Source organism: Hyaena hyaena, unplaced genomic scaffold (genome assembly GCF_003009895.1).
Source record: "Hyaena hyaena isolate Hyena2069 unplaced genomic scaffold, ASM300989v1 scaffold_121, whole genome shotgun sequence".
Taxonomy (NCBI): domain Eukaryota; kingdom Metazoa; phylum Chordata; class Mammalia; order Carnivora; family Hyaenidae; genus Hyaena; species Hyaena hyaena.
In genome coordinates, this window is record NW_024080753.1 from 639,552 (window position 1) to 655,511 (window position 15,960).

The 15,960-nt window shown below is 47.7% G+C and overlaps 1 protein-coding gene across 1 annotated transcript in view; it reads right to left on the reverse strand.

Annotated features, from left to right (window-relative positions):
• TRANK1 (tetratricopeptide repeat and ankyrin repeat containing 1) overlaps window positions 1–15,960 on the reverse strand; it is a 74,458-nt gene that overhangs the window by 17,683 nt on the left and 40,815 nt on the right. Inside the window, exons 13-17 of the mRNA XM_039237227.1 lie at window positions 11,089–11,288; window positions 10,638–10,775; window positions 6,278–6,424; window positions 4,231–4,387; window positions 1,240–1,328 (exon numbers count right to left, since the gene is read on the reverse strand). Of these exons, the coding sequence (XP_039093158.1) occupies window positions 1,240–1,328; window positions 4,231–4,387; window positions 6,278–6,424; window positions 10,638–10,775; window positions 11,089–11,288 (731 nt within the window). The remainder of the gene's footprint in view (window positions 1–1,239; window positions 1,329–4,230; window positions 4,388–6,277; window positions 6,425–10,637; window positions 10,776–11,088; window positions 11,289–15,960) is intronic.

The following is a 15,960-nucleotide window of genomic DNA, read 5'->3' on the forward strand; positions in this document are numbered from 1 at the left end:
CGGCCGCTGGGGAGAATGGGCTGCTTGGCTCCTGCTGGGGTCACTGTGTCACCTGGCTGGCCGCAGGTGACACGGGGAAGACATGGAGGTGACACGGGCCCGAGACGAGCTGGTGGGCTGACGGTGTCTGTGCCCGGTAGGCGGAGACACCATCACATCCTGGGAAACGGCCTGCCTGAGGCCGTGGGGTGTGCAGGGATGCTCACTGCGGGGGGTGGGATGGGCTCCTGGCACTGGCTCCAATATTTCAAGAGGACTAGCAGCGATGACATTCCCTGGAGGAAGGCTGCTCATCGTGGCTTGTGGCCTGGAATTGGTCAACCCAGTCTCGTGACAAAGCTTAACCCACGCTCACGAGACCCAGATAGGCAGTCAAGCCCCTGTCGGATCAACTTGAAAACAGGGGATCAATCTGTTACTGTTTTCTTTCTTTTCATGTTTATTTACTACTTCCTTTGAGGGAAAGAGAGAGCACAGGCCCACACGGGGAGGGGCAGAGAGAGAGAGCCACACAAGTAGGCTCTGCCCTGTGGGCGTGCTTCACTAGCTCGCTGGTTCGTGAGATCAGTGAGCTGAGCGGAAATCAAGTGTCGGACATTCAACCTACTGGGCCAGCCGGGCGCCCTCCATCTGTTACTATTTTAAAAGGCAGTGGTGGGGCGCCTGGGTGGCTTAGTCGGTTAAGCGTCTGACTTTCACTCAGGTCATGATCATTCAGTTCGTGGGTTTGAGCCCCGCGTCGGGCTCTGTGCTGACTGCCAGCTCAGAGCCTGGAGCCTGTTTCAGAGTCTGTGACTCCCTCTCTCTCTCTGGCCCTCCCCTGCTCACGCTGTCTCTCTCTCTCTCCTAGAAATAAATAAAAATATTTAAAAAAAAATAAAAAATAAAAAAAAATAAAAGGCAGTGGTGACAGCAAAGAAAATGTAAACATAGAGCACAGGAGGGAAGGAAAATAAACAAAAGGGTTTGTCGGTGGGGCAGAAGCCACGACACTCCACTTTCCCGTCAGTGACGCTGGCACTTGGCCACAGTGAAGGGCTGTCACCCTCCCACTGGGGAAGGAGCAGGACAGGAAGCTCATCGCGGGGTGACCTGAGGTTTCAGAAGAGGGAACACAGAGCCGTAACTTTTGTCCTATATCCTGGTGACAAGCTTGACGGTGGAAAACCTGCCTCTGAGGCCTGACGAGGCCACGGGTCACAAAGACCTCAGCCCCAGGCTCCTGGGCGGGCCCCTTACCTTCCAGCACTGGTGCTTAGCGTAATACTCTCCTTGCGCGATCCACTCCTCGGGTGTGGAGGTCTTAACAAACATGCTGTCATCAAAGTCTAAAATGAAAACAGAAAGTGGGTTTGCTTCTCTGGACATTCATTCCCTTAAACGTGTTGCTCTGGGTGAAGTGTGCCCCCCTCCCTCCCCAAAAATGCACATGCGGAAGCCCTAACCCCCAGTGCCTCAGATTGTGACTATATTTGGAGGCAGGGCCTTTAAAGAAGTTATAAAGTTCAAAGGAGGCTGTTAGGGTGGACCCTAATCCAATTTATGTCCTTATTAGAAGAGGGAATTAACACAGAGAAAGAGACACCAGGGACTCATTCGGAGGAAAGACCATCTACAAGCCAAGGAGAGGGGCTTCAGAAGAGGTCTGATCAAGGTGCCGACACCCTGATCTTGGACTTCTCGCGTCTGGTACTGGAAACAAATACTTAATGTGTAAGACAATAAGGTTTGTGGCATTTTAAAACGGCAGCCCTGGCAAACAAATGGACCCATGCTGCCTGTCTAGTCTTCATTTTAACATCGATTTTAGCTTACGGGTGCCTGAGTGGCTCAACCGGTTAAGCGTCCAACTCTTGATATCAGCTCAGGTCATGATCTCATGGTTCGTGGGATTGAGCCCCTCACTGGGCTCTGCACCGACAGCTCGGAGCCTGGAGCCTGCTTTGGATTCTGTGTCTCCCTCTCTCTCGGCCCCTCTCCGGCTCTCACTCTGTCTCTCTCCCTCAAAAATAAATGAACATTAAAAAAAAACTTTTTTAAAGACAGGAAATTCTATTCCTCCTTGAAAATCCACCGCCATGTAGCTGTTAGCAGAGTCCCACACAGGGGCCTTAGCAAGGAGGAGGTAGGAGTGTTTTACAGCGTTTTCCAACGTGCAGACTTCGCCCTCACGGTGAGTGGCGGGACGCATCCCCACCGATAGACACGGACTAAAGCAACCACCTGCTGTCTGGCCCTTCTGTAGTCACATCAGCCTGCTGGCAACTAGATCACACCCCTCCTGGAGCCTCCCCACCCCAGGCATCGCCAGCAGCGGGTAACCCTCTCTGCAGGTTCTGAGCCGCAGCTGCAAGGAGTACATGACCGCCTGAATACCGGCACCAGGCTGAGAGCCAAATCTGGGCCAACAGGGTCCGGGCTACCCGGGCCCACGGGTATCAACGGGGGCAAGCAAGGCGGACGTGCCAGCTCTGCTTAGAAGGTGCGAGTCCTTCCTGCCCGCCCTCCGCCGTGCCCTGCAGCACCGCGTGCACAGAGGACTTCGCGGGTCTGGTCCTGACTCCGCATGTGCCGCTAGCCCTCTGGTGACGGCTCACCTTCACAGCAGGGCTCCGCCGTAGCTGGGCACGGGGCCGTGAACTCCGCCGCCGCTGCGATAGAGAAACCCGAACAACGCAGTCTCCTGGCTCAGCCCCAGCGGCCCTGCTCGGTGGGAACGGGTTTCTCACAGACTTCACCACGTCACCGTACGACACGGTGGAGACTGTCCTTTTCCCTGTATTCTTAATGCTACCGAGACGGGAAATAAAGTGTGCTCTGGTTTCATTCTGAATTTCTAAGTTACGGAAAACTGCCTCTCCTCGTGACCTCTCAACACAGGTGCCCGACTCTAACTTGAGAATAAAGGGAGTGCGCGCTGCCGGAAAGACGAGGAGCGACCCCGGCAGCGCAGCCCACTCGCTCCCTCTGCGTTGAGGTAGTGAAGGCCCCTGCACAAGGTCACGAGGCTGCAGAGGTGGAAAGTTCTAATGAGAAGCTAGGTTTTTTTTAACTCCAAGGCTTCAACTTTCCCCGTTCCACCTAACGGCCAGGGCCCGGGAATAGAGCCTCTAACCCTGGTCCCCGGCTGAGCCATTGGCTGTACCCAGAAATAGCCTCCATAAAACTGGCCGGGAAGCGCTCAGGAAACCAGCAGACCTCTGCACCGTGGCCGAGCCCTGCGCTTTCCCCCATCCTTGGAGAAATTAACTGCGGCCTAGGGGAGTCAACTCTGGAGCTAACCCACAGAAAGACAACCATTTTCTCCTTTATGAAGGGCTGTTTCTCTGTTAGTTCTATCCTGAGACCTCTGCTCCATTTTCTCATTAGCCAGTCTCTGTAAGTTACCAAAACAACACGCAATATTGGTTTGGCTTTTTCAACACTGCAAACAGCACAGAAGGGGGAAGGGGGAAGGTATCCATATCTACCCAACAACCCACATGCACGAGTCTTAAGACCAGAGGAGCCGCTATAAACAGTTCCTCGTTGGTGGGCACTTGCACTTGGGTTGTTTTAGTTTCTTATCATTACAAATGGTTCTGCGATGAACGGTCTTCTGCATATACTGTTAAGTACTTGAGATTTTATATATAAAATCTTATATATACTTGAGATTTTATACAAGAATATTCTAGAATAGGTTCCCAGAACAAGAATTGCATATACTTGACATTTTATACAAGAATATTCTAGAATAGGTTCCCAGAACAAGAATTGCTGAGTCACTATTAAAGCAGCACACTCTTTATTTTGATAGTTATTGCCAATCGGCTGTCCAAAGACCATAGCAATTTGCGTTCCCCCAGTGAAGCTTATTTCTGGTCACCCTCGCCCATGATGCTCACTTTTATTTTTTTTAAGTAGAGCTCACACCCAACATGGGGCCTGAACTCATGACCTTGAGATCAAGAGTCGGATGCTCTACCAGCCAGGTACCCCCCCATGACCTTCACTTTCGAAGGACCAACTAAAGATCTTCCCTGAAGGAGTGAACCGCCCCCGAGCCCATCACAGCCACGCTTTCCCACATACCTTAGCAGTAAACATGAACTCTCATTTCTCAGAAGAATGTGGGAAGGAAAGAAAGCGCTCTCTCAAAATCCCATACCCTGTACACCTGACCACAAGAAGAAGTTGAGAGGAGCAGGTTTTGTACCCAACAGCCAAAATATTTGAATGAGATCTCACCTTTATTTTCATCTGTCTTCACAACTTGGACAAAATTTCTTCTCATGAAATACTTGAACGCGGGAGCCCGCTTCTCCGGGTTCTCGTCAAAGATCCAGAGGTTGACCCGGGCCCGTGTGATGGCGGTGTACAGCTGCTTCAGCTCTCCGTTGAGGAGCTAAATTAGGACAAAGACGGACAGCCTCTTGTCTACAGCTTCAACGTGACACGCTTCGATGCGCTTACTCATTTTGGTGAAACACAAGAAGCAAATATGAGTACAGCACAGGCATGAGAGGGACGCAAGGACCTCACTGGGGTCACAGCGGAGATAAGCAAAGCTCTAACAAGGGAGCGCAACATTAGCAAAGGACTGCTCTTGGATGAACACTGCCCTTGGATGGACTGTACCTTTATATTTTGAAATAATGAGAGGTGCATAGGAAGTTACAAAGATAGTGTAAAGAGGTCCCAGGTACCCCTCATTGAATTTATCCCAATGGTTACATCTTACACGATCATTGTAACTTATTTTTAAAAATTAAGCTACTCATACACGTCTATGACCATTATCACTCGTACAAAATTACTCATGACCTGTGCCATGCTAGAGGGCTACAGATATAAGGGTATTAGGCCTACTTGATTAAATAACGCATATTTCAAAACAAGAGAAGATTTGTGGCTACCTAGAGGTTGGCATCGCTTGGCAGTGATCTTTCTGCGGTGCCTTCTAGGCATTTACGAGAATAACCTGATAGCTGCTACTGTTTATTTGTTTTGCACTTTGCGTGAGACATTAAACTAAGGCAGTAGTTTCTCGCCCAGTTTTTGGTTTTGCTGGTTCAGTTTTCTGGGGTGTTGCCCTTACTCTCTTGAGGCCCGATCACCCTCCCCCAGGCAAGAACTCTGCTGAACTGCTCAGTCTCAGCCTCCTTCTCAGTGAGGTAGCTGGGGTGTGAAGGGAAAGGGAAGCCAAGTCCCTTAACAGGATAGGGTAAAGTAAAAACAGTCAGTTTGCCACCCCAAAATGTGGATTACCATCTCTCTGGCATGTGGATTATATTTTTTGAGAGATAAAGAGAGAGGGCACAAGTGAGTGAGAGGAAGAGAGAGATAGGGAAGTGGGGCTCACGGGAAGCGGGGTTCATGCTCACCCGATGGTCTCGAACTCACAAACTATGAGATCATAACCTGAGCTGAGCCAGATGCTTCATGACTGAGGCACCCAGGCGCCCTGGGCCAATTGTTTTTAAGAAACAAAAGGCTCAGGAAGAAACTATGACCTTCCCCCTGACTGCCTAAAAGAGTTTAGAAGGAGGGCCTGCTCCAGGAAGGGCACAATCATCACAAACGACTACAGTACAATGAGAACTAGGGGCGGTAAACAGGGAGCAATGGTAGCAAAGTCTGTGTAAATTCCTTCCTATGTCCCGTTGCTCCTGGATGACCCAGCGCACGTTTGCTCACCAAACATTTATCATTTTCATCTTCTTGTGACTTGCTTTCTTCCCCTTTGAAGCCCAAAAGCCCTACCCCCTTCTCCTTGGCTCAGGACGACATACACAGCTTACTTTGCTTGTTTTTGGAATCTCAGGTATGTTCATTTCCTGTACATACATAATTCCATTTTATTCTCTTCTGTTAATCTGCCTCATGTCAATTTAATTTTTAGACCAACTAGAAGAGAGAAGAATCTTCAAATGTGCAGAAAATTTTTCCTCCCCAACAACATCAAGGCTGGTGTACAAGTCTCTATTAACTATTGCCCTGCATTTACGTCTGAGTTGGCGACGTCTAAATTTCCAAACAGAGCGGATTTCCCGAGATGAACAGAAAGTACAGTGCTCTCCTTTCCACTTTCAAGACAGTGCCCCACCCGTCAAGCCCCAATTTCTGCTGAGAAAGGGGGTGTGCCAACAGTGAGCTCCCTGCCATCCTCCACTCCCCAGTGCTGATAGGCAAGAACCCCAGTCAAGTACCAGGCTCTATTTTTAACCTCGTCTTCTCATCCAAACCTTGTTTACTGGATCCTCATCAGATAAGCGTGCAAACGGTAGAAAATCACCTTGTACATTTCTGGATTCATCGCAACAGATCGAGCCTGAGAGGAGCTGGGTTTCTCCAGGGGCACTTCAATCAGGGGCCGGTTTTCCTGTCTGGAGTCAGATGATGAAGGTGTAAACGAGGAAATGATCTTCCATTCCTTGTAGGCCTGAACAACAATGAAGAGTTAGAGACCAGTAGAATGTGCTTTTGAACTGTATACACAGCCTCATGGTGAATTAAGTTCCCCTTTCCCTGGCTTGGGGCCCTCGGCCTCAGCTGTAAGGAGGGGGCCATCCTATGGACTCTGTTGGGGGGACCTTAGGTTGCACAGGCAGGGAAAGGGGAAGCTACCACAAAAATTCCCCCGGACACTTGGCCAAGACAGCTGAGAAGCCAGGCACGCGTGCCCACTTCCAGAAGGAATGCTCAGCACCCAGCAAGTTTCTTCGTTAAATCATTTCAGCAAGCAGTATGGAGGGAGGAATCCAGTGTCCTTCACCCCTATTCACAAGGTGTAAGAGATGCCCCTTGGTGTCAGCTGTTAGAATACATATGACAACATTTCTCTCTAAATTATTCAACCAAGGATGAAACAAAATTCAGGAACTGAGGAGTATAGTGTGCACAGTGGACTGAGGTCAGGCAGAACATATTTATATCTCAGTTCTTTACTTATTAGCTACGTGACATCAGACAAATTGTTTGTTTCTGCTAGGTCTCCTATTCCTACTCTGCAAAATGGGGGTGAGAGAACTACACGAGTTTTGGGGCAAATAAAAGGAGATCATCAACGTCAAGTGTCTAATACAATGCTTGACAAAGAGTTGATATTTTAGCCACGTGTCCCTTTATTCAAACTCATACCACAAAGTAACTGTGTCGACCAGAAGTTGGCAAGTTTTTTCTCTAAAAGGTCAGGTGATAAATATTTTAGGGTCTGCGGGCCACGTAGGGTCTCTCACCACGACTGCCGCCATGTTGATGCGAAAGCAGCCATAGTCAATTATGTAGTGGTAGGGGCATGGTGTGTTCCAGTAAAACGTTGTTTTTCAACACTGAAACTGAATATAATGTCATTTGCAAGTGTCATATCACGTTATTTTCCTTTTTTTTTTTTTTTAACCACTTAAAAATGTAAAAACCACTATTAGGCCACAGGAGGCTGGATGTGGCCCTTACAGTTGGCGGATCCTCATGGAGCAAAAGTGCCCAGAATAAATGCAGAGTGTAGAGGGCAGAACTCCTATGAAATTTCAGATTTCGGACTTTACTGTGTCCTGTGAAAATGGCTAGTTAACTCTCCCTAGCCTTTACCTTTTCCATTTATAAAATGGTGCTACTGGCCACCTATGTGCCTTCTCAAGGACGATGAAAACATGAGGCAGATACAGTTCAGGACCTCCTTCACATCACCCCAGGACTTCAGCTATATAAGGATTAGGGTAAATGCTTTCAATGTTGCCTACTAAATAAAAATGGAGACACTACTAACCAATTATGAGATCAACTACCATGTTTTGAGCAAGATGTGAATCGTGTAAGCATTTGAGTAGTTGGATGTTAAAAAAAAAAAAAAGCCTTCAGGGCGTCCTTATGACTATGCTCCTTGTAGAGCTGTTCACGTCACTGAATTGTTTGCCAGGGAAGGCGGACAAACGATGCAAGTGGGTGGGCATTTGTGAGGCTCTCCTGGCTCACAGTACGAGGAGCGGGCTGGCTGACCTTGGAAGGGCTAGTGAGGCACAGCGTATTTTAAAACTGCTGAGTGAGAAGCAAAGCCACTCGCATGGCACACGACTAACCCGATTCCAGGAATAAAACACACTCTACATTCCAGACAGAGCCTTTGAGGAGCGAGCACATGTATTTGTGGCAAGAAGCCAGGCCCACGGCACCTCTGGCAATGAAAGAAGCAGGATTTGACTCTTCCGGCTTCTTGTATTGGGATTGATCTTTGGCAAGGCCACAGGTGGGCCTGTTCTCTAAGTGATCAACCCACAAAAGCTGTGGTTTTCAAAATCCCTCCCGTCCTCGTCACACATCAGTGTGAAGGAAAGGAGTTCCCACCGGGGCAGAGTAAATGGCAAGCACCCTTCCAGGTCCCCACAGGAGGAGAGTTTGGGGGTGACTGGGAGAATGACTACCGCTCCCCCAGATGAGGCCAGATCCTAGAGGAGAAGGGCTTGGTGGAACCATTCTCGGTCCCTTTCCCATCTTAGAAGATGGCCCTGGTACCTACGTGGTTGAACAGGTAACAACAAATCCTCTAAAGAAAAGAATCACAAACGAGGGCAACAAGGACTCCCCAGCCCCCGACACGCATATGTCCAAAGAGAGCATCTTCCAGAAACACAAACTGGGGTGGAAGAAGAGGCCAGGGATGGAGAGGGGAGCTCTCCGCTGTCTCCTGTGTCAACTGCAGCAGCCTTCGGCCAGTCACCCCAAAGGAAACCCCACTTGAGGAGCCAGACTACAGGCGACTGAAGACTTATGTGATCGCTGTCTTCCCTCTGCTTTGATTAGAGCATCTCCTCTCATTTAGAAATGAGATGATTGTTTGGTCTTGAGTCTGTTGGTGATAAACAGAGGGCGTGCTCGGCGCCGGGGAACGCAGAGCGACATTCCCCAGGAACCAAGAAACACCACATCAGAAGCCTTTTTAGAAATCGTATCGGGCACGTGGGATGAAGTGGATGTCACCGAAAGATTCAATTTGTGATTATTTTAATTTCATGTGACCAACTGAGCCATTGGTGGGAGCACACGGTCAAGACATCCTTGCCTTTGCCATTCCCAGGATAAAGGTGAGACAGAATAACTGGATTTTTCTTTCACAATTGGAATCGACCACAAGTTACAGATCCGTAAGTCCAGAGCGCCTCGGGCTTCTTACGGGCACAAGCATACAGCTGGCACTTAATAAAGGACAGGAACAACGAAGTCTTACCCCTTCCTCTTTCAGCAGAACCTCGGTCCAACCATGACCAATGGATGTATTATGAGAAAAAGAGTTAGTCCTCAGAGATTAAAAATGGTTCCAGGGTTAATGAGAGTGCATCTGATTTCATTAGTAAAAGTCAACAGAAAAAGAATGCACTTAAGGTCTGGCAATGATACACTCATTGTGGAAGATTCTGGAAGCCCAATTGCATGCGGGGTTTTAAAAGGAAAGGAGTACAGAGGAAAGGTCTCAAGACTTAGAACTGAAAGCATCTGAGCTGGTGTCCCGGCTCTGGCACCTGTATCATGACTATGGGCAATTTACTGAATTTCCACAACCCTCAGCTCTATCTATAGAATGAGGGTAATGAAAACACATATGACCTCAGAGGGTTAGTGGAGGATAAGGGAAACATGCATTCGAAAAGGCCTTCATAAACCGTAAAGCACCCGTAGCAATATTAGTCAGAGGTACCCTCAAGGCAATTGTACTTTTTAAAAGACCAGGAAAAAAACCTAAGGACTCCATTTGAACGGTCAGCGTTGGGGCAGATTTTAAGGTGTCAAAGATAACAGTGCTCCTAAATTAAGTATGAAACACAGCGTCTTCAAGCGTGCACCAGGTGCAGGGGGAAGCCTGCAACGGGGACCAGGACACGGCCAGCTAAGTCCCCGGGGAGAGCCCGGAGCACAGTCAGCATCCAGCCTGAGCCCCCACCAAAAGACAGTGGGGAAGAGAAACCGGGGGCTCAAGTTGGTGACTCTGCCCACGGTGCGCTGAGCCTGGGAAGGAAGACCATCCCCAGGACTCAGGAGCCACGTCAAAGCAGTGTAGGCTGGCACGGAGGTCACTGGGTGTCAATCCAGGGACTCTGTCACCGCCATTGTCTGCGTGGGCCGCAAGCAGTGGTGAAGCCATGCCAGAAGGGAGCTCCCAGATGGGGCAGCTGCCCTCATCCCCCACATTACCTGGTCCAGCGGGCAGGAGCCAAGCCTCATTTGTCTTCCCGGAGTTTTCTCTTTCTATGAACTGAACGTGCCCAGTTCTGTCCTCACAGGGTGGGCAGTGCTAACCTTGCCTTGCTTTGTAAGGCTCTCCTTAGAGCCCACTCCAACCGGAGCGTCCTTGACAGTCAAGGATAACCCAGCTAGTGAAAGCTGGAAGCTGGCCCGTGGGTAGCAGGCATTCGGAAGAAGATGAACGCAAGAGAACAGGGCAAGGGACGGGAGAGCCAGCCCACGGCACTCTGTGGCCACGGCCGTTGACGAAACTCATCTCCGAACACACGAAGGCGCCCACCGAATGGATGATGCTCTAAAACGGAAACCGGTACCTGTGACAAACTCCCTTCTACTCAGCTCCAAGTTCTCTCGCCCAGAGTGGAAGCCCAGCTCACACATACGCATGCACAGCGCGAGAAGATTTCAGTATAACATACCTCAGAATCAGTAAAAAAGTTGTAAAGGAGCACATCGTCAAATTCTAAGCCTTTGGCTTCGTAAACGGTGAGCACAAGGGCTAACCCCAGCTCTTCTGGAATTTTCTCCTTTGCCATTTCATTAGCTACAAGGATTACCTGGTGGGGGGAAGGGGCAGGGAGAGAAGAAGGTGGGAAAGGAAAAACATCAAATTCTACCAAGAGAAATCTGGTAAAAGTTCACTCGATTTCTGTTTGAGGCAAGTAATGTCTTTAAATAAAGAAGTGGCCGGCATGGACTTGGTCAAGGAGGCTGGCTGAAACATTAGCAGCTGCTCACTCACCCGTCTCTGAAATGTACCCATTCTGGAAGAGGGGCTGCTGAATTCTACACTGTGGACCAATCTGGCCTCCCAAACCTTTGTGCACCTGCAGCTGTGTCTTTCATGAGGCGCAGTCCCGGGAAGCTCACCTGGTGGGCTCCAAATTCAATAGGCTGCGTTTTCCTTTTGTTCCCTTGTAGCAAAATTGCCAAGTCGCTTACGCTACAAGACTCCAGGACAGTTGGCTTGGGACCATCAAAGAGGCCACAGTCCCTCGGAAGGCGATCGAAAGATTCTGGGAAATAGAACTGAAGTAAATCCACCACTCCAGATGCCAGATTAAGGATTCCTGAGATAGAAGAGAAAACACACGCCAGGTAATGAACAACAAAGCAACATGACTGAGGTTTTTGTGCTTTTTTGCTTGTTTGTTTTTATGTGTGTGTGTGTTTGGTTGGTTTTGTCCCCAGAAGCAGCATTGGCCCTGAGAGCACGGATAATTGCAAGCCAGTTTCCGGTTCCCGGTAGATTACCACTTTGGCCTTGCACAGAATGACTCTGGATCCAGGGGATAAAGGCACAGATGCGTTGCTAAGCTGCGGTGGGCTCTCATTCTCCACCTATGCTCAGATCAGAGAAAATGACCTCATAAAGAAAAGTCCAGGCAGAAATGTAATTGGAACAATTAGTGCAATTAGAATGCTAATAGAAGGGGCTGGTATACACAGCGAGGAAACAAAAATGACTCTGACCCTTGGAGCTTGGAGCACTGGAAATGTTGTCATGGTAACAGCAGTGTTGATGTTAGCTGGGGGCAGCAGCGAGGGCCTCCATCACCTTTCCACCACATCTACACCCAGAGACAGGAGGAAGCTGGAGAAAGGATTTTCCAGAGAGCTTTCTCCCTGGGACCCATTTCTCATTTAAGTTCCTATCTCATCTCATCTCATCTCATCTCATCTCATCTCATCTCATCTCATCTCATCTGATCCAGTCAGCTGGCTGAACACTACCACACAACAAACACCTTCATAAAATTATCTCATTTAATCCTCAGGATGGCCCAGTGGGATAGACCAGACCATCCCACCTTTACGAGCAGAGGCTCCAAGGTCCAAGTTAGTAAACACCTCCAAGTGACAGGATTTGAAGCTGAATTGAACACAGATCATCTTGGGTCTCTCCACTGTTCACAGGGGCCGTGTGTCCTTTGCCTATCACCAGATAGAACATTATGTTCTTGGTGAAACAGCATGAAATGGGCATACGTGTCGCAATTGCTATGACCAAATAATAAGAAGTATTCCTATCCAATAGTAATGTCACTAGATGCATCAATGCGAGCTCGAGTGGAAACTACTGAGTCAAAGCAAATCAGCTGCTCCTGGGGCTCCCTCCCCCTTAAGAGCTAGTAAAGGCCAGAGGTCCACACTCGTGGGAGCACCAGAAAAGGGTGTGGAAGCATTCATTGCAGTGATAAATGGGAACCCGCTTAAATGGCCTTCTGGAGAAACTTAAAGGAGCACACCCAAAGAATAAAAGAGGGTTCCATCACAAAAAGGAATGAAATCCTGATACATCCGACAGCACGGAGGACCCTTGAAAACAGGATGCCAATCCCTTCGCCAGGCAAAAAAGACCACACACTGTATGATCCCTATTACATCGAATGTCCAGAACAGGCAAATCCAGAGACAGAGAGTAGATGAGTGGGTTCCCAGAGGAGTCCGGTGAGGGTATGGGCAGTGACTGCTTGTGGTACAGTGTTTCTTTTTAGGGTGATGACAATGTTCTGGAATTAGGTGTTGGTGATGGCTGTACAACCTTAAGTATATATTAAAACCACTAACTTGTATATTTTAAACAGGTGAATGTGGGAGCACCTGGGTGGCTCAGTCAGTTAAGCATGCGACTTCAACTCAGGTGGTGATCTCACAGTTCGTGAGGTTGAGCCCCGCGTTGGGCTCTGTGCTGACAGCTCAGAGCCTGGAGCTGCTTCAGATTCTGTATCTCCCTCTCTCTCTGCTACCCCACTCATGCTCTGTCTCCCTCTCTCTCTCTCTCAAAAATAAATAAATGTTAACCAATTTTTAAATAAAAACAAACAGGTGAATGCAACACTATATGCACTTCAATTTTAAAAAATTCTACAACATAAGGGAAAATATTCAGTAAACAGAGTATATATTTACTCTGTAATCAACAAACACATATACATGATAAATGCATATAATGTATATAAAGAAAAAAGATCAAAAAGAAATAAAACAAAACATTAGCAGTGGGTGGCCCTACAGGTAGCGTAGCCTGTAATTTTTTTAAAACATTTTCTGTGTTTCACAAAGTCTCTAAAATCTAGTATATCTTCTCTGGGCTTTTTCTGGTTCTATGCACAGAAACGTATCCACACAGTCTTCCCTCCATCCCAAGTGAGGAGGCGGAAGATGGGGCGTATGCAGTCGCTGTCCTGATGGGTGACTTAGCCAGAGTAAGCAGAACTGGTCCCGGGAACAACTCCCCCTGCCAGGCTCTACCGTGCCAACGGCCACTCAGAGCAGTGGCACCGAACCAGAGGGCCAATCAGAATGAGGGGCTCATTCAACTACTCATGCCAGATCCTTCTACTGGCTCCAGCAAGAGAAAATGGGAGCCGTCGGAGCCACTCCCTGAGGACACAAAGAGTAAGTCACGTGTGTCAGTCTCCAGCCCACACACAGTGCTAGGCAGGGTAGGGGCTCAATAAATGACTCCTGAACGGCTGCAAGAGCGCCAGGGCTCTATTTCCTCTTAAGAGCACAAGTTACCTTGTGCCAGCTCTTCCTACCCAGTCCAAGTCCCAGGGATAGCATCGTGGGAGAACGAGAAGTCGAACTGCTCAGACCCAGCCAGGTCCTGCAATTCACATACAACATCCGTGAGGACTTCCGGAGCCCTGGAAGATGGGGTGAGTTGTGTGGTGTCCCCTACACTCTGGGGGGCCATCTGCCTTCCGATCGTTTTCTGACTCTTCAGCTGAACAAATCTAATTTTACAGCGTGTGTGTGTGTGTGTGTGTGTGTGTGTGTGTGTATGTATGTGAGAGAGAGAGAGAGAGAGAGGTAGAGAGAGAATGCATACGTGTATGTGTACATGTATATGTGGTATGTATTTTCTCATTCCACCAAACCATAGCCAACCTGAGATGCATCTAGAAAAAGAGTATCTATCAAATCCTACGAGAAACATCAGAACATGGGGCGCCTGGGTGGCTCAGTCGGTTAAGCATTCGACTTCAGCTCAGGTCATGATCTCGCAGTTCGTGGGTTCGAGCCCTGCGTTGGGCTCTGTGCTGACAGCTCAGAGCCTGGAGCCTGTTTCAGATTCTGTGTCTCCCTCTCTCTCTGACCCTCCCCTGCTCATGCTGTCTCTCTCTCTCTTTATCTCTCAGAAATAAATAAAACATTAAAAAAGAAGAACTTAAGTGGTGAAATATTAGAAATGTTCTCATTAACTTCAGAAAAAACAGGCATCTGTTATAAAGTCTCCAAAATCTAGTACCATCTTATTTGGACTTTAACAGATGCCTGTTAAAGCTACTATTTAAGGTCCTAACCAATGAGATAAAGCAGGAAAAAAGAATGACAAATATAGAAAAAAAGATAAAGACTGCCCTTATCTGCAGAAAAATGCCAAATCTAAAAGGTAGGATGTTCAGCAAGATTGTTAAATTAACCAGATCAACATATAAAACCCAACAGTGTTCCTCTATACCAGTAATAACTGATTAGAAATGAAAAATAAATAAATAAATAAGAGGGAAAAGGGGGCAGTCGTGACAGTAACAAAAAGTATAAGATCCCTAGGACAAATCTAACGGCTATGTAAAATATCTGGGGAAAATTATAAAATATTATTGAAGGCACTAAAAGAAGATCTGAATAGAGAAATATGCCAAGGTCATGGTTCAGAAATCTCAGTGATGTAAAGATGTGAATCCTTCCCAAAGAGCAATAAGTTCAATGAAATGCCGATCAAAATTACAAAGAGTCAGAGACTCTGATAACTATGGAAATGTGATATCGTGATAATAGTACAAGACAGACAAATGAGACAAATCAGAGAAGACAGGGAGTCACAGATACAGGAGAAAAGCAGCCTTACAAATCAGAGGCTAAGATGGGCCGAAAGGTGAGTGGTGTCAGCACAACTGATTCTCCTTACGGAAAAAAGTAAAACTAGACCAGAGAAGCAGCGTTGGTCCATAAAGACAATGTCACACCACACATACGGTTTAGATTAAATTTAGTTAATTAAATTTACCCACATTTAAATACCTGCCTACAGGGGCGCCTGGGTGGTTCAGTCGGTTAAGCATCCGACTTGGGCTCAGGTCGTGATCTCCCAGACTGTGAGTTCGAGCCCCGCGTCGGGCTCTGTGCTGACAGCTCAGAGCCTGGAGCCTGCTTCGGATTCTGTGTCTCCCTCTCTGTCCCTCCCCTGCTCGTGCTCTGTCTCTCTCTCTCTCTCTCTCAAAAACAAATAAACATGAAATACCTGCTTACATATAAAAAGCAAATTTTAAAATCACTAGGAGATTATATAAGAGAATAACTTAAATACTCCAGATTAGAAGAATTTCTTAAGACAGAAAACAACAGATCATAAAAGAAACACTCATAGGTTAAAACTTAAAGTATCTTCCTACAAAGAACACCATAAAGTAAAACCGCTTTCCCACAACAAAGTTAAAAAGACACGCCCCACAATTGGAGAAGGATCTGCAATTAACATAATCAACGACAAAAGATACGAAGGCAAAATTCATAGAGAACTCTGAACAAATCGGTAAGAAAAACAACTCATTAGAAAGGCAGGCAAAGGAGAGCGGACAATTCACAGAATACAGAATAGCCAGTAAACGCATGAAAAGGTGCCACGTCTCAGGAAAATGGAAATTCAAACCACACCAGAGGCCCCTTCACACCGACCCGAGAGCAAAGCAAGAGGCTGTAACAGATCCAGAGAGATCTGCTCAGGGAGGC